The 19,627-nt window shown below is 41.0% G+C and overlaps 1 protein-coding gene across 2 annotated transcripts in view; it reads left to right on the plus strand.

The window, feature by feature from the left end:
* LOC306831128 (kelch-like protein 29) overlaps positions 1-19,627 on the plus strand; it is a 142,158-nt gene that overhangs the window by 101,487 nt on the left and 21,044 nt on the right. For both annotated transcript variants that reach the window (XM_079355052.1, XM_079355051.1), the window contains exons 10-12: positions 6,556-6,754; positions 15,805-15,987; positions 18,145-18,325. In XM_079355052.1, the coding sequence (XP_079211178.1) occupies positions 6,556-6,754; positions 15,805-15,987; positions 18,145-18,325 (563 nt within the window). The remainder of the gene's footprint in view (positions 1-6,555; positions 6,755-15,804; positions 15,988-18,144; positions 18,326-19,627) is intronic.

Genomic DNA, 19,627 nt, shown 5'->3' on the forward strand with positions numbered 1-19,627 from the left:
TAAGCTGATGTCCAGTAGGAGGTTCCTCTGTGCACAGCCATGACATCCAGGCAGCAGAGATGTGATCGAGTTCTTGCTCAAGTTCAATCATCCATGTTTGTGTGACCGAGAGAAAAAAAAAAAAAACATACAGCAGTTCTGTAGAGAGCACAGAAGAGTGAGGAGAGCAGAGAGAGTGTAAACTGCTCCCATCATGCCTCAGGTGGAGATCATGTGACCCTGAAGGGTTCAGTTTACACGCATGGTCCAGCATCAGCTTATGACTGAGTTGTAAGCTGCAGGCTACAGAGTGGAAAAGTGGCATATTAAAGGCGCTGGGTAAATGACATGCAATTTTCTCTCTCTCTTCTCTGCTGTCACTATCATGTGATAGAACCAGAAAACAGCCCGGACATCGCTCAGAGACAGACGAGAGCGTTTGAGTGTTAATAATAGTTTTTTTATGAGACACAAAGACACTGAATGAAGGAAAACCAGAGCTGTTAAAGATTTAACTTTTGAATAACAGATCACAGATTAATGACTTTATCTGTCACCATGTCTCGACCATCTTATTAGAGTAATGTCCTCCAAATTTTAGTTTCCTGCATAGATGTAGACCAGACAAAACAATTCATTATTTTCTCTCATCACTCTACTTTGTCGACTTTTTAAGCTTTGAATACTTGTGGTCATTAGAGCTCTGCAGTCTATTTTCCCTGTTAGTTTCTATTTGCCACCAAAGCCCATTATACATTTTTCCACCCAAGTTTTCTCATTTTATATCAGTTGTTCCAATTCAAGCAGCAGAGGAAGATATGTGAAGTAGCCATCAGTGTTAACTGATCCTATTTATACACGTGCATAAGCCGCTGACGAAGCAGCAGGTGCAACTTGGGGTTAAGTGTTTTGCCCATGGACACATTGGCATTTGGATGCAGGAGCTGGGAATTAAAACCCCGACCTTTCAGTTGAATGACGAGGGACCACTGATCCGCAGCCACTCAACCACAACAAAACAACAATTGCCTGCCCTAACATTTGCTGCTCCCAAGTGAAACAAATAAAGTCAAGATAATTCTTCATATTCTTATTATTGACGAGTAATAATCTTGAGTATTGATTTAAATGTTCCTCCTTTAAAGGCTTAAAAAAACTCTTCTTTTTTTTGTCGATGCGATCATTTCGTCGTGAGAGCAGGAAATCATCAAGGAGCTGAAACGCTTTGAGGCTGCTCACAGTTTACGAATCATTTACCTTCAAAACAACCACTGACCACTTTCACCACAAGCTTCACTTTTAATTAAGTCACCCTCTTTTAAGCTCCAAGTTCAAAAACAAGAAACTATAATTGTGCAGACTTAAAGAAAAGGCTAATAGAGTTACTTTGGGGAGGAGGAGCTCTCTGTCACATTGATCATCCTTCAAGATGAAACTTAAACTAATATAGAGTGAGTGAGAACATGTGGTTATAGCCAGTGTGATCTTTAACAATTACAGATCTTGAGGAGACTAAGTGCTTTCTCACACTTGACAAAGTTTTCTTGTACCATGCTTGATTAGGCTTGATTGTATGCCTATTGTGAGTGTGCCCTAAGCCTGGCAATAGAGATTTTAGCATGTTCACTTTTTCTATTTTCTCCAACCCACACACAAAGAGAATTACACAAAATGTTAATCTATCCCAGTCCTGCACTCAAACTTTCACATAACACTGTAAATCATTTGTTATGCGAATTAGGGTATTAGAGAATGGACGGGCTCGGATTCAGGCCACTGAACTCTGGACCTTCATCCTCATCTGAGTCCTTTGTTGTCCCAGAGCGCCTGCAGTCCTGATGTGTGCAGCCAGCTGAATCACATTCACTCGACCTCAGCAGCTTCATATCCAGAGCCAGTCAGAGAGGTCTCCACAGGACTTCCTTTTAAACACACAGGGGCTACACGAGCTATCCAACGAATAAAGAACACTTGAATGATGCTATTTGTTCAGTGGAAGCAATTTTATCCCTTTCAAGATTCATGAGGATTCACAAAACATGGAAGATGCTCTCTGGAAGTCAACGAGTTTAACATAGGCCAGAAAGTTTTTTATTTTTTTTATTGTGATGCATATACAGCAGTTAGTGATGTGAATACATTTCTCATGAATTGAGCAAAAGGAAGCACCTGATTTATTTATTTTTTAATTTTTTTTAAGGAGAGAAGTCATACTGGACACATTTCACATATCTCTCATTAACACATTCAGCCAAATCCTTTCTGGAACCCAAATGAACTGTCACTTTGTAGAGGAGAGTTGAATCATGTATCACCAGAAAAAGATCTCACGTTTGTTTTCACAAACAATTCTGCACAGAAACCAAAGGACACTTAGCAGTGGTCATTTCAGCTGAGTGGATTTGTCAACACTCATGAGACTAAACATTGGCGTACACTCATGTAAACACATAACTGAGTAAATCCATGTTGAACTGAATTGCCTTCAAGAATTACATTCCCTGTTTTCAGTTTAATTCATTCATACACCTATCTGTTTGAAGCAAAGCAAATAGATGTGCACGCTCATGTGTCATTTATTTGACAAACTGAGTCAGCATACGCACACACACACACACACACACACACACACACACACACACACACACACATACACAGTGAGAGGAGATAGTCCTCACTGACAGTAGTGAAATGGAAAATGCTCAGCGGACATTTGTCATCTGTGTTAGAGGATGGCGGTTTCCCTGCTGCTTCTCTGCTGCCGCTGACAGATCTGAGAGGCTCCCTGTTAGACACATTATCCCTGCCTCCCACCTGACTCAATCCATACACATTCCCCCGTGTGTGTGCAGTGTGCGTCAAAGTGTTGTTATTTTTGCAAGTTCTGTGCAACCACTGGCACTGAGACTGTGACCTGTTGTGTTTTTATTTTGTGTAACTCAGACCATCAGAAAGGCAAAGCCACACGATTCTATGTAGGTTGCATTTCAGAGTACAACTGGACTACACATAAATGATCCTCGTTTAGGTACAATTGGAAGAGGAAAATAAAAGCGCTCCATTTGTATCCACATCTTTCATGAGTCTTGGTCTCTGCTTCATAGCATAAGGAGAAGACGCATGCATGCATGAGAAGGCGAGACGATGAAAAGGACCGCTCACACTCCCTGTTTGTGTCTCTGCATGAGACAGAGATCCTTTATGGCAGGCCACCCAAAGGTTACTCATGATGATCATGGTATTGCCAAATCCCTTTTGTTAGCACAGCTGACAATTTGACACATTATATAGGTTTTTAAAACTATAATCCTTTGACGTGATTGGTAAACGAGAGGCTCAGGTACACAGGAGTCTAAAAGGCTGTTCAAAGTAAACATGGAATTAGTCCTTCCATGCACTGATGATGAAATACTTGGACTAAGTTACCAAGATTGAAATAAGACAAAGTTGTGTTTAACAAAGCAAAGAATAATAGTGTGACCTTCCCAATATTGCATTATGCATGAATTATATTTGCATAAATATATTGTATTAGTCAAGGTGGTACTACAAATGGTCTAAGTGTAGAATGGACAGGTGTTAATGCTACTGTTAAAATCCATTTGTAATGAAGTGACAGACAATGCAGACACTGCAAGCTTGTAGTTAGATGTTTTAAAAAGTAGCTAATACAATACTCACCCACAAGAAAGTCAAGTGAAGACTGGACTATAAACAAGAACGTTGAGTCATAGTATATGAAAGGATTCCATCATGAATATTTTTAATGTCTAGTACAAACCAAGAATCCTTTTTTTTTGAGGTCTCACACTTTGGTCCTTTTTTTAACTTTTGTTTTATTGTCCAGCACTTTGGTCAGCTGTGGTTGTTTTAAAGTGCTTAATTAAATAAAGTTGGATTGGATTGGATTGGATTGGATTTGAAAGTTAGCATCAGGTGTCTTTTCCATTCTTTTATATACAGTACATGCATGTGTGGGAAGAAGGGCAAGGAGTGGGACTAAAGGTACAGAGTGAGACAGAAAATGTAAAAGAAGTGGGAGTTATTTTGAATATAGGTAAAGATTATGTTTTTTTCAGTCTTACAAAAGCCTCTGCCTCTGCATTCATTTATTCCTGCCGCTGTGTCAGAACAGCGGCAGGACCCATTGTTTCCATGACAACCACATTGTCTACCGAAAGGTTTTTTTTAATTTATCTTTGCAGATGTTTTTGTGTTTGTTAATGTATGTTTGAGGATGATTGCATCACTGGGAGTCTGAGCTATGTGACAGTAAAGGTTGTAAGAAGCCTGCAGAGGGGCCGAGAGCTGAGTGGAGAATTGACCCTGCTGACTCTTTGACTCAAAACAAAGTGACCGAGCTTTGGAGGCAGAGAGAGAGCAACAAAACTTCAATGTGTGCCTCTATGCCGGCATGCTCTGCATGACAAACAAATGAATTCAAAATTTCTTCAAAAAGTTTTCAGCCCCCCTGATCTGGACTGTAGTCAAGGATCATTTGGATTTTGGAAAATGCAAATTTGCCTTTTTTTTTTGTGCAAAATTCTAGAAATTAATCAGTAAAGCAGAAGTATGTCCAGCTACTGTTTCAAACAGCTGCAAAATGTCCACATGTGCACCTAGATTTCTTTCATTTCATATTCCTGCTTTCCCATTAAAAGGCACAACCTGACTGAAGCTACCCCTCATTGAACTTCCATTCAGCCCACCGGGTCAGAACACTCAGCTGTGGACCTATTTCACAACCTGCAGACACAGATGATTTCATGAGCCAAATGTACTTGAAGCACATTATAATGAAGTTGTCTCCTCCTATATGAATAGTAATACACAACCTTTCATTCAGATGAACTAAACAAGCTAGCGTTACGTCCAGTACGCGCCTTAATGCTTTGTCACTCTATTGCAGGTATAAATGAATCAGTGTCACACCACAGTAGTCGATGTCGTGGCAGACCTGGAGCTACTGACTGCTTGAGAATGTGCTAGAAAAGTAAGAGCTGGAAACCTGAAGCTTAAGTCTCCTCCATTAAAGTGTGACATGACTCAGTTACTCGTGGGGAAAATCTCACACTGTGGAGACACTTTGTGTGGAGGTAGAAGTTTCTCCTGGGACAGTAACGAGTCCCTCAGGAATATCAGTAGTCTGTTTTACCGTCATGCCGAGGTGATAGGAGGGATTGCCTGTGATTATGTTGGCTCTGAGCTGTTTGTTTACTGCTGGACAAACAGTGTATATATGAGCGGGCAGTCCCATCTGCAGGGCGATGTTTGGCTCTGACTGTGCTGACAGAGAGAGATTTATCATCCCCTCCAATATATCTTTGTTTTCCCCCTCTGGTGTAGGATAGTTATTTCATTACTTCATCTCAATCCCTTCTGTCCTCCACTTTGTCCCTTCTTCTGTTCACTTGTGTCCCCTCTCTCTGGTCTCTGGACATCAGTCCCAACAGATGGGACACATGCTGAAGTAAAAGGGCCTCAGGTGGGAGAGAGAGAGAGAGAGAGAGAGAGAGATGCTTCAGCAGAGTTTCAGTGTGTTTTCCCCACTGTTGGATGTTTCTTTGGGTCTGTTGTTGTGTTGCTCTCTCTCTGCCTCCAAAGCTCGGTCACATTGTTTTGAGTCAAAGAGTCAGCGGGGTCAATTCTCCACTCAGCTCTCGGCCCCTCTGCAGGCTTCTTACAACCTTTACTGTCACACAGCTCAGACTCCCAGTGATGCAATCATCCTCACGCATACAGTAACAATCACCTGCGAACCAAAACAGAAACCTTTCGGTAGACATTTTGGGTTGTCATGGAAACAGTGGGTCCTGCCACTGGGTCTGAACACCTATACAGTAGACGTATCAATAAGTGAATGCAGAGGCAACAATGGAACAACCATGCATAAGCAGCTGACATTAACAACAGCCCAGGCTTTTATCAAATGAGAAAGCTGTTTTTTAAATCTTCTTTTATGGTATAATAAAAAGTTGTTGCTTTGAAAAACAAAAGATTAGGAGTTTTGGAATTAATCAAAAAATTTGATAAAATGCTGATCTGCTTTGTTTATTGTTGATATATTTTACAATATTATGGATAACATTTTATGATCATTCTTGATTTCTGTCACTTGCTCGCTCTCTTCAACCTTTGTAAAGCTTTCTTTCTTTTTTCTTTCTTTTGTTTGTTTGTTTCTTTCTTTGTTTCTTTTGTTTCTTTCTTTATCTTTAGTTTTTAAAGCATCCCTCTGTCACTGCAGCCTTTAACCTTTAATCTGTCTGTCTCTCTCCATATGTTCAATCAATCGGAAGGTTGAGGGTTCGATCCCCAGCTCCTGCGAGCAACATGTCCGATGTGTCCTTGGGCAAGACACTTAACCCCAAATTGCTCCCCCTGCTGCGTCTGGGGCGTATGAATGTGCGTGAATGGATAGATACTGGATGGGCCACATATCCAGCCCATCAGTGTGAATGGGTGTGAATGGGTAGGTGTGATGGGTAGGTGTAAGAAGCGCTTTGAGTAGTCGGAAGACTAGAAAAGCGCTATACAAGCTCAAGTCCATTTACCATTTACCATGTTGCTTTCTCTCAGACTTTATCAGAGCTGTTGGCGGTGGTGCGTCTTCCCTTCATCCACCCGTCCTACCTGCTCAACGTGGTGGACAACGAGGAGCTGATCAAATCCTCGGAGGCGTGTCGGGATCTGGTCAACGAGGCCAAGCGCTATCACATGCTGCCCCACGCACGGCAGGAGATGCAGACACCCAGGACTCGGCCGAGGCTGTCTGCAGGTACACACAAACACAAACACAAACAGTGCAAGGATACAGTGATGTGCATCCTCTTTGTCCTCGGTTACCAGAGAGCAAGATGGAGGTGATTGAATCTGGCATCCACCTATTTAGTGGAACAAGAACACATTACCAGATCCACAAACCCACCCACACGCTCACATGCACTTCATATTTTACTTCAATACAGTGATAGAGGGGTTAATTCTATCCGAGGAGACCTTGACCTGCCATTGAATTATATTGATTTTTACCCACAATTTGAAAGCAAAGATTTCAAGGTTCATCAGGTTTTCCAAACAACGACTAAAACAAGATATTTTTTCTTCTTTAATTTACTGAATTGAAATGAATAAAACATAAAACAAATGTATAGTTTACAGGACAGTCTACAGGTTAACGCGCACAAAATAACTTACAATTTAACAAACAAAACAGACACATTTGTTCTATTAGAATAACGGACACTCTTGTAATTAGCTAGTTAAAAATGCTGGATGAGCCAGAAGCTGTCAGGAACGGACACAAGAAGGGGAAGACAGATATTATATATGAGTACATGGCTGGTTTGTTTGTATCTAATGTCTGAGTTTTTCTTTTAAAATCAAGTAGTTCTCACAATCCCTGATTTGTGACAGTCATTTGTACATTGAATGTGTGCCTCTATTAGACACCTTTCTGGCTTCTTTCAGTTTGACGCCTCGGTACATTACAGTTTCCCCTGGGTTGTGATCTGGTATTCATCTTACTTGTTGTGCTTTTTAATTTGGTCTGAAGGGCAGGCCGGTTTAAACTTAAAAAAAACAGGACCGACTAATGATATTTCAACAGTGGAAGCGATTAGGTTTCTTTGTCAAAAACTTAGTCTGCCATTTTAAAGAGAGACTTGATGGGTTTTAACATGCTCACTGTTGTGTGTGACCAGGTTGTAAAACCATGTGGAAAAAAAAAAATCATTGCTCAACATTTAATCTTATATAATCTTCACCCAGGTCATTGTTCCTAATGTCAGCACTGCTTTCTTTCTTTTCAAAATCAAATAACTGACTGCTGGAGACGAGCCTGAGTGCTGTTACTATTTAAAAAAAAAAAGAGTTAAAAGTGACGATTCACAGCTTTGTTGGCAACTGAACTCTAACGTTGTTACTGTAAACCTGCACATAAATACCTCGTAACCACATAGTAACACCAGATAAGCACAGTCGGGTCTTTTTAAGTCACCAGCAAACCATTCTCTGTCCGACTGATGCCAGATATATCCAAGACATTGAAGAACATAATTATTTACATCGTAAACAATGTGGACGGCGCCTGAAAATTACCTCTGGCTGTTAGATTTTTTTTCCCCTCAGGATGACCAGGACGCCTCTCTTCATAATTATAGTGTGTGCATGGTTTTATGAGCCTCACTGCACAAATTAGCATTCAGATCAAGTTATTTTCTGCTTGCTGAAAAACTGACACTTGATGATGACCTGAGATCAGTTAGGTAGCTAACACTGTTGTCCAGCCTGGTCATTTACCAGTAAACAGACATTAATAGATTTTTATTACATTAAAATAATCTGCAATTTAATTGGCTGTGATTCCAACACATTGGAGTTTCCAAAGAGGAATTTGTCCCATAAGAAAATACATTTGTTTCATGTGTTTAATTGTATTTGTAAAGAAACTGTGTAAAACATATAACACATGCCCTGTGCATGTGTTATATGTGCTCAGCTTTCGCTCATTAATCATCCTCAGCATCCCCTTTCTCTCTGTTCTCACCGCTTTCTTCAAGCCTATTCTGTCAAGGCCCATTGTCAGTGTTTGTTATTATGTGCATATATTCTGCATCCGACAGACACATTATGCAGGCTGAAGAGTGCGTTGATTCCCAGCAGCTTGTGGCTCTGTAACAGCAGACGTGTATAAATGCACAAACACTGCAGGGATGAATACATTCATGATGCATTTTACCCTGATGGGTTGAGTTTTATTGTAACTCGCTGTGAGGCCGAGCATTTCCTCAGCGTGTTTGATTTCATTAAGAGAAGTTTGAAAAGATGTGTTTTGATGAGACAACATATTTGGAATACAGATAAATGTATCTTTACTGTGTAATTGTATGAATATAGAATAGAGGATGTGTATGTGATGACTGTTGGTGTTTATGCACATGTTGTTCAGCCATCTGCTGCACCGGACAGAGTGAGCTCTGCACAGTGACTGAGAAGACATGGGGATGAGCAGAGATTCATAAAGGACACTGGAAAAGATAAAGACGAGGCTGGGAGAAGGTTTAAGATTGACACATAGAGGATGAGAGAGTGAAAAGACATGGGAGAACAGGAGGAGAGTGTGTGTGAGTGTGTGGTTACAAGGTGGCAAAGCCAGGTGGATCAGAGATGAGCTTTTAAGCAAAAACACTTGATTATGTCTGTGTATAATTTGTGCAAGCAGATGGGCAACACCTGAACTCGAATGATAAGTCTCTCAGGCAGAAAATGAAAGACAAGCTGCCGTCCCTCGAACATTTCTGCTGAGTTAAGGCCGTCTGACAAGATGAGTCATGTACACGTGTGGATGACTTCAAATGGATGATGCGTGTGTATGGAGAGGTTTCTGAGTGCCTCATTTTGTCAGCCTTTTTATTTATTTTTTTAAGAGTGACAAAATTAGTCGGGACTCAGGATCAAACTGTGTCAGCCCTGAAACCAGATTTATTCTTGTGAGGCAGACTTTTAGTTAAAAGCTTTGTGATTGTCTTAAATCTTTGATTCAGTGAAATATACTTCCTTTTTATTCTGAAGTTGAGAGAGACGTTCCAGTATTTATTTAATGAGGCCACTCAATTTTAAGAAGTGAAAATAAAAACGATTTCATATCTTATTTTCTTAGAATAAAATGTCATTAAGCATCTTTAATTTCGATAACATGAGTGTAGAAAAATGCTAAATGTGTGTACAATCTCTGTATACAGGCTCCTAACACTCTGTCCTCGTTCACGTTTCTGCTAAATGAATCTCGTAAATCATTTAAGGATCAAATAAAACATAAACGTTAATGATCTCTGAAAACACGTTGTGTTTTTTTAGACCCCAAAAAAGTTCAATCTTGTGCATTTTACAAAGACTAACATTGTAATAAGTATTTGCTCCATTAACTATGCGCTCTAAAAACGTTATTTTTATTGCACATTTAAAAAAAGCTGCCAGATGGTATTCATACCAACTTTAATTGCCTTGTTTCAGCTTTTTTTTGATATAGAATAGTCTGCATTGTTTCCATGTACTTCTTTACTTCATTACCCAGTTTTCATTGTTATCATGCGTTTATATCCTCACTGTGACAAGATCTTTGTCCAGAAATATGATCACATTGTTCCAGTCGTCTGCTCATCTGCAGAGTGAACAGAACTGTTTTGAAATAAATTCACAAGTGTAACAGTACTGGACAACATCTGGACGGGATGACGTCATAAAAGTCCGAAATAAACCAGCATCAAATAGTTTTTGATACACCTCACTGGCTTGAAATGAGACCCCTCTGTCTCACTGTGCACCATTTTCACATCCTAAACAGTTTTATTGAGTGAATGCCTTCGCCATTTGTTTTATTGGATGCTAATTACGGAGCCAGCAAGATATTCAGCAAATGAATGGAAATGTTGTCACCATAAACATTTAAACACATTTTTCCACATAAAAACAGGCTGAGCATTTTCTTTTTTTTCTTTTTTTTTGTCTGCTGAAGAGCTACTCACAAAACCAACCATAACTTGTTCTCTTATTTGTCCCTCCCATATGTTGGTGTGTTTGCAATTAAGAAGGAAGAAACCTTGTAGATGCATGCTTTGTGCGTACGTACACGTGTGAGTTTGTGTGTGTGTGTGTGCATGCGCACAACAGAAACCATATCGTTTGTTTCCTTCTCCTCCTCCTCCTCCTCTTCTCTCCGTGTGATTCGTGACTCTGTGCTCGAGCTGAGAGGAAGGTCGAGAGCATCAGGGCAAACTGTTAATTCAACCCAGCCAAGTGGAATAGCACTCAGACAAATGAGCTGTAATGACAAAGAGACGCAGGGGGCCGGCTCAGCTCACATGCATGTTAAATAAAAGGCAGGGCAGGAAAAATTAAGTACTCCAGCAACACATACAGCCCTTGCAGTATAATACAAGTTCAATGAAACAGTCTAAAACAAAGCTGAGATCAGCTCTAAAAATGTCTTGGCTGACATCTGCAGTTGCACATCCACAGTGGAGGCAATAACAGCTGCCTGCTCTGTGAGATCTGAAAGCCCGTAGGCCTGACATTCATGTACTAATTCTCACCTATTCACACCTCCAACAACCAGCGGCTCCTCAGATAGTGAACACAGCACAGATAAAAGCAGAGCAATGAAAGCAGACCAAGGCAGGATTCACACCTTGTCAGGGGCATACATGATCTCAGAGACTCCCCTCAAATGCTTGCCCCCTTTTGCCCTTTTCGTCCAGCTGGCTCTGTGCGTTTGTTCGTCCTGGTTTGTCTCTCGGAGCTGATGCAGCGTATAGATTTCTCTTAGAGGGAGGGAACGAGCGACACAGAGTGGAAAGCAACTTTTCTCCAGAGAGTGGATTATGATTTTTTTTTTTTTTTTTTTCTACGTTTGTGAAGCTCATCAGGGAAATCTGGAGCGAAACTAATCTGTCATAGATTTAAAGTGGAAGCAGTAGAGCCTGATTACGTAAACTCTGAATGTCTACCAGAGCTGCAGACGAAACCAGTTGACAATTGACTTCTGTCAGCCTTAGCTGCAAAAGAGAGGGGGAAACGGGTGAATGATCACCTCGTCTGTAAGAGGACTTGACTCACTGTAGAGCTGTAGTTGATGCTCAAACCCAAAGCGGGCAGTGTTTACAGTTGGCCATGGCACTTTAAACCGCTGTGCCTGCTGCAAGGATGCTTCAGCCGCATCAGTATTCAGCTGGCTGAGAGAACCAGGTCACAATTTTATGCATGTTCCCCTCGTGCAGGTTTGTTATTTGGACAGTTAATGCATGTGGGACGGCTCTATCCACTCACCATATGTTACTTTAAAAGAAAGAGAAGCTTGGTCCTTGTCATTTCACTAAGTTCCTCTTAACATAATGACATTTTGTTCTAGTTGCATCCTGCCTAGCAGATGGATTTTTGTTTTGATGCGCTGGTTCGTGATATTTGTGTTTCGAGTCAATGCAGTACATGTTATTAAAATGAAACAACCTTTAAAGATCTTGACAGAAACATCTTTTTCCAGTGACACTGTCCCAGTTACTCCAGAAAATCTGCACAACAAACCCTGAAAGATTTCCACAGGGACTTGTTTTTTTTTTTTTTTTTTTTTTTTGGGGGGGGGGGGTTCGTAGAAAGTAATTTTACTCTCGCCTCTCGCAGAAACGTGTGGATCATCCTGAGTATGCAGAGCACGTCTTCGCTAATGCAAGAAACACAAATCATCACATCTCTTGTCAATGCTGAGTTTGAATTTTCAGACCATCTCTCATAACCTGGGCAAATGAAACCAAAACCATCTGCGGTGCTTGAAATCATGAAAGCTCATTCAGTAATACGAATGAATCGACTCTTTAACCAAAGTTTGAGGACACTCGAGGACAAATACAGAACTGAAGCCGATCACTGGGACGCAGGTTGGTTTGCCAGACAGACCAAAAAAACCACTTGTTTGTTTTTGCGTAGCCACACAATAATATTTGGGAGCTTTTTGCTAGCTGATTCTCACCATTCCATATTAAAATCCTTGGAAAGAAATCAAAGGATTAAGGAGGAAAAAAGTGAGAGATTAGAGAGAAGCTGCTCAGATAAGAGGAAACGGTTATTGACCAATAGTGAGATAGAAGCGGCTCTGCTTGTGTCACTTTGACTGTCTACTCTCTCTGTGCTACTCTCTCTGGAATGTATTTGCATTGTATTTTATATTTAAAAAAAACAAACAAACAGGCAGGATGCGAATTATCAAGATTTTCTTCAGGTTTCATAATATTAAAGAATAATTCCTTCTCATGAGCAAATTTGTGATGAGCTTACTTGTGAGACATGCGAGATGCCAACTTTGCTAAACAAGATAAGTGCATCTGATCTCCTGTCAATCAGCCGTGAGTGGAGGCTGCCATCGTGACTCTGATGACCCTCGAGCGGATCTACAATAAAATGTAGCTCAGAATGAATGTACTCTGTTGCATACATTTCTTTTAAACAGGCTGTAACTTAAACTTTATATTGATTTGTTTCTAAATGAAGCCAGAATGACCCTGAAATACATCAGAAAGTCAGTAAGGATCAAGAGAAGGAGACATTTACTGATCAAACTGTCAGAGGTACACACAAAAACAGAGTTAGAGAGTCTTGGTTATTCATTCATCCAAACAAGTTGTCTCCACCCTTTCAATGCTCCATCCCATCAAACCTCCGACTGACTGACAGCTGTCCCTCCGAGGCTTTATTTCTGCTTTAATACTCACACATATGTGCACACGTCTGATCTGATGCAGTGACTCCTCCGTCAGCTGGGCTTCATTTTGTGAGAGTATTGGCAGGCCGGTGTTTTGTTGTGAATGTGTTCAGGGCTTCAGGGGTCAAAGCAGCACAGCAGTATCAGTGCCCAGATGTGGACTCTCCCTGATGTGTTCGGCCAAGCAGAAAGCTCTGAGCGCAAGCTGCACATGAGCACTGGGTGGTAATCATTTGGAGGGAGACATTTCATGTAGGAAAACAATAAAACAAAATTGCAAATTTCAATGTGACGTGTTAAAATGGTTGAAAGACACAGCACATCAGAAGAGTTAGTAGTTATAAATCCTCTACCACCATTTCTTCTATTCTTCTTGTACCTGCTGCTATTTGTTTGTTAAGTAGCTGTTGAATGTTACATTCTTTTTTTATTGTTTTTATATTATTTCATATTTATCAGGATGCTGGATTATCTCTGCTTGGCTTACAGGTTTTGTGGAAATTATTCAATGTACCTGGTGTTAATGTTAGTTGGATTGTTTTTTTTGTATCTGTATGTTCCCTGCTGCAAACTAATGTCCCTGTGGGGACAATAACTATGAACATGTACAGATAATGAAGAAGAAACTTTGAAAAGCTGAAGATAGATTGATGTGCAAACAGAAAAAAAAAAAAGCTGGTTTAGAGTCAATAAGACCCAAGAGCAACAGCTAAGGGGATCAAGGAAAATGTGACGAAAACGGAAGAAATTTGTAATCCTTAAAAAAATGGAAATTAGTAATTTAAAGCTGTTGAGTGCAGTTAATAATGCACATACAGCAATAGCAGCAAACATAGCACAACGAAGCACAATAGCAGCATAGAGTCAACATAATTAAAGTGTGTCTTTTTGTTAAAGAACAGTAACTGTAGCTATGACTGTCCCTAAGCCTGTGAAACTGTGCTGCTATTTATCAGCTGCAGAGGTCCTGAGGGCTACCTGAGGTTTACAGTTGGGACTCAAAACCTTTCTATCATCACTTCAGATTCAAACACAGCTGGTACTCGCTTCCAGAAAGGCCTCCTACAAACAACTTCTCCACCATGATCGCCCCTATTTAGCTTGACAACCTGACCTTCCTCTTTACACTGACACTGTCCCTTACTCCTTTAACCATAACTTTGTTTTTCACCCTGCACACATTCTCCGAAAATAAGGGGGTCAGCTTTTATCTGTGCACTGAGTCTAAGCTGTGTGTCCAGGACGTTTCTGACGCACTTCTTACTGCTCTTTGTGTTTTCTAATCCTCACCGCACTTTGTAGTTTCTGCATTTGTCTGCTCTCTCTACTTTTCAAAATATATATCGGGGATTTCTTTTCTTTTTTTTTTTTAAACACTCGGACACATCCAAAGAAGCCTGTCTTTTCCTTTTGCTACTGTCAGTAAAGTGATTTGTGAAAGAGAATTGATCCAAATAAAGAATCTATGTTTAGGCTTGGTTTGGAGTGTATAAAGATTAGTCTTCCCTCCTCTCTTTCTGTTTCATCCCACGTTTCTTGCTCCTTCCTCCTCTCATCCTCAAATCTCAATCTCTTTTCACCCTCTCTTTTCTCTTCTCTCCTCTCAACGTCTTTCGCACTTCTCCCTATGCCTGCCTGCTGCTTGCAAACACACAGCTCGTTTCTGTCTTGCGGCTCGTCGTCCTGTCAGCTTTCTGCAGCCTGCTGCTGACGGCTGAGAGGACCTGAGGCACATGTGGCAACCTGCCAACCTGTTTGTGTGTTTTGGATCAATGGTGTCTTTATCTGGCAGCTCTGTATGTGTGTGTGTGTGTGTGTGTGTGTGTGTGTGTGTGTGTGTGTGTGTGTGTATGTGTGTGTGTGTGTGTGTGTGTGTGTGTGTGTGTGTGTCTAGGAGCACACATTAAATGAGAAGTAACAGGTCTGTGTGTTGAATGTACTCGAGTATCTTCATAATCCCCCCCAGGTCCTCAGCATGTGTTCAAACGAGACATTGCACATCTCCACAAACAAAATGTAAACATGTTGGTCCTCATTTCGGTAATTGTGTGAGCATCTTATTCCCGAAGTGTCATTTTCACAGAGTGTGAATGTGTAGGTTAGTTCTTGTTTTTAGTAGAGGAAGTGAGAATAAGAAAGTTGGGCAGCATCCAAACAAATAGCAGAACCATCAGTCTTCATAGTGGAGTTATAAATCACAGTTTTATAAAGTTTACTTTGACCAAGAGGAAACTTTTCTATGTTGCGTTTTGTTTTGCATTTCCCGACAAGCTCATTGATTCAGAAAAAAAGCAGAGTCCAGTCTGAATTTAAAACTGCAGATTTGCCATTATATTGAAAGTATGAAGGTGTTTAGATATTTAAATGCCCGGCAACATTTTCCCTGTTAAGACATCAGAGCAATGTTATGTTTTGTGTAGTTTTTTTTTTTTCTTTGTTTGTTTGGAAGAATCTCAAAGAGACTCACTGACTGATTCATTTTGGCTTTTATACATTTCTGGAAAACTTACCTTAATGACTGTTTTTTCTTGTCTGTGTCCTTCCTTTGTCCACCTGCCTCCACCTTTGTCGTCCAGGTGTAGTGGAGGTGATAGTTCTGGTGGGAGGGCGTCAGACAATCGGGATGAACCAGCGCTCCCTGACAGCAGTCACCTGTTTCAACCCTCAGAACAGTAAGTGGTACCCGCTGGCCAGCCTGCCCTTCTACGACCGCGACTTCTTCAGTGTCATCTCGGCCGGAGACAACATCTACCTGTCAGGTGAGCTAAATCATCCACTACACCGTAAGCCTGGGTATTTCCCTCAACCTCACAATGCGATACATATCACGACACAGTAGTTTTGGATCATGACCACGTCCTACAAAGAATTCCCTTTAACATCTGTTTTCTTTTTTTTTGACAATAACAGCAGATACGTAGATTTAAGGATCCTACAACTTAAAACTCGTAAATTTACACTCTTAGAGATCCTAAAAGTAAACCAAAATGTTAAGTTTATAATGCCAGAGCTATTTATACATGCAAATAAAACATTCTTTCATTTTTATTAAAATATTCCTTCCTGTTGTCTCTCTGTTTTGTACAATGTCTAATATATTGGTTTCACTTGACTATGAGAAGAATCTCTCTTTGATTTAAATCTGTAAATGACTGAAGCAGTGCAGATACTGTACTGAACGAATGAGTAGAGTTACACAGCGTGACTCACTGAGCAGCTGTCTGAAGCCTTCCTTATCAAACACGCTATACGTGCATAAGTCTTTACAGAGAACAGCAGAGAAGTGCTTCTGTCATCTTCTGAGCTCGTTTACAACTTGAGTAGCCATTAAAGCGTCATTCGCTGCTGGCACAGACACTGATGCTGTGTAGCGAGCCTAGCTGTTGCGGCTAACTTCTCGTCATATGTTCATGGACATTGGTCGTGATGCTGCCGTGTTTGACTTTGTTTTTGTGAATCTCGGATTATTCATGTCCATCTCCAGACGGCCTGGTGTTTGTAAAAATACTAAATATTTCCTTCAGCTTTGCTTCCAGTTTAGCTCACGGAGTTTTTCATCTATTTCCTTGCTTGTTTGTTTTGATTTGGAACAATTGTAGCTTTCCTGTTGCACTCATTTAGTGGCACAGAGGAGGAGGACAGTTGATGCCTTTCAACTGAGACCGTCTTAAAGCCCTACTCATCTGTTACTTTGAGAAGGTGTCTTTGATCAGCACTGACGATTGCGTCTTCTTTGCAAAGGTGTCTTTGGTAAATAGAATATCATCTCCTCTATTTACCTTCCGTGGAGCATTTTTCTGTCTGACTTTACAGTTTCACACTGTGACTCCCTCTATGAGACACTTTCGAATTTCTTCTCCAGAGATAGACTGAATTTCTCACTCCACTCTCGTTTTTTTTGCAAGAATCCAGCACAGTGCTCAGACCTTGACATTGCAGCAGGATTTGTCCCGCACATACCTTACCGATACCTCTTTTCATATAAATGTAAATTTGTGTTTGGGCATTGGAACAGGTCTGCATGTTTCCGCTGGGAGTCGGACAGCAAGTGCAAAAATCATAGGTGTTTGGCCAGCCAAGCAACAGGCTCCTCTCTGTAACCTTCCTCGGACTCAGAGCAGGGTCACTGAGTCCCTGCTGCTATTCTGTTGTATGTCAAACATGTCAAACTACACAGCAGTGAACAAGCTTTAACTATTAAACAAAGTTGTCCAAGTCTCACACAGCTCAGCTTTAACTTTTAAATAAAAAAAAATAAAATAAAAACAACATTTGAGGTTAAGATTATGGTATGTTAAAAAAAATCAGCTTGAAACAGAAAAGATAGGATGCTGTTCCAATATTTGATTTTTTTATCTTACAACCTGATGCAAATGTTTGTTATGTATAACCTTGTTATATACCTGGATAGAACTATTTCATCCTGATAGCACGAGGTGCACTGTCTCACGAGGGTCAATAATGACAAGCCCTGATGAATCTGCACTGATGGTTCCTGTCACAAATAAACAGTTCCCCTAAATTAAAAGGGCAGACATCAGTGCTGATGGAGGTATCAGAGGACAATCAAACTAAAGGGAGCTTTGGAAAATGTCTTGAAATGACATAACCTCTAATTGTGGAAATTACTGTCTTGACACTTTTTTGGGGGGGCATCAGAGAGGATCTCTGTTTTGGACAATGCTCAAGTCTAGACATCAGAATGGGTTTTTGTAATGGAAAAAGAAATGCTTAGAGCACACGCTTGTGTAACCTTCTTCTACCTTACAAGATAAATAATGTATAATTTGGAGTATTCTGCTCATAACTCAGGTAAAGTCCCTGAATTGACTGATGTGATCTTTGTTCTCTGAGACCTCCTTTTGTAAGAATTCAGCCGACACATCTACTTAAATGACCCTTTTTGTCTTTTCCAGGTGGCACAGAGAGCGGTGTGATGGTGGCCGACGTCTGGTGCTACATGTCCCTGCTGGACAACTGGAGTCTGGTGTCTCGGATGACAGTGGCTCGCTGCAGACACAACAGTCTGGTGTACGACGGAAAGCTCTACACCATCGGAGGACTGGGAGTATCAGGGAACCTGGACCACGTGGAGAGGTGAGAGTCACACTACATTAACAGCAGCCTATCTCCAAAACAAAAGACACCTCCGGAAGCTCTCAGCTGGTGTCTGCCACACAGCACTAACCTCGATCTGACACCTCTCTCAGAGAGCCTGTGTGTGGTTCTGCAGATAGGGGGATGCTCTGTGGTCAACTTTGAGCAAATACATATTCAAAAACCAAAACATGGCAGATGATGCAGCTTGCAGCAAAAGTTAGCATTTTCTGTGAGAGCAGACAGGCACAGAGGAACAAATGTGAGATGGAGCGTATTAGACGGTCCCGGCTGTGAGGGTTATTGTGCAGCGACAGAGCACCCCTTACTTGATGGTGAGCCGGCTGTGAGTGAGAGGATTTACTTTCAGAGAGCAGAGTGGCACACTGTGTCTGATTCCCTCCACTTCAGCGTCAACAAATCTTTGACACGTCATGTGAAGGTTATCCTCTGTGAGCTATTCAGCCAGAACTTTGTAGCTTATTTTTTCTGTACTTCAATACTACATAGGGCATTTTCACATTAGGCCCGATTGTTTCGTACTGTGCCCGAACACGATTGCTCCCCCCGCCCCCTCCTCCCCGCTGGTTTGCATTCACATCAGTGACATCGTCCTGTGCCTGAGTTCACCTGTTTATCTACACAGTCCCATACAGCTGGTATGCACATCCTTGGTTTTGCAAATCAGCCAAGAAGCACAAAGAAGACGAAGCATCCATCGCAACCATTCGCGGTCACAGGCCATCCTGCAAACAGTAGATTTCCGAGACACCAACAATGATGCTCTTCCTGCTTCCACATCTACTGTGCAGCTCAGAGGATGAAACGGGCCCCTGCTGTGCAGATATAACGTTTGTTTTTCAAGCCACAAGAGCCGTTTAGATTGACGTCATATAATGGTCCACTTCCTTGTTTGAGAACGGTTTTATTCACATCTCCCGAGGACAGTACTCAAGAACACATGAAGGGTGCCCGAGACCACTCCTTCAAATGGACTCGGGCACGGGACCCAAGTACGGTAGGTACTGTATAAGGATAAGGATAATCTTTATTGATACCCCAATGGGGGAAATTTGGGTGTTACAACAGCTCCAAAAAAACAGTAAAACAGGGAATATAAACAGTATCAATAGCAAAAAAGAAAAAAAGAACAGCTATGAGCAAGTTTACATTAAATAAAATACAAAGACTTGAATAATACAAGGCATAAACACTATGTACACTTTCGCTCGTGGAAAGACACACCGTGTAAACATTAATGATAAGGTGATTACAGTACAGAGTCTGTATGTGTTCACAGTC

This window comes from Symphodus melops (genome assembly GCF_947650265.1).
Source record: "Symphodus melops genome assembly, chromosome: 1".
Lineage (NCBI taxonomy): Eukaryota > Metazoa > Chordata > Actinopteri > Labriformes > Labridae > Symphodus > Symphodus melops.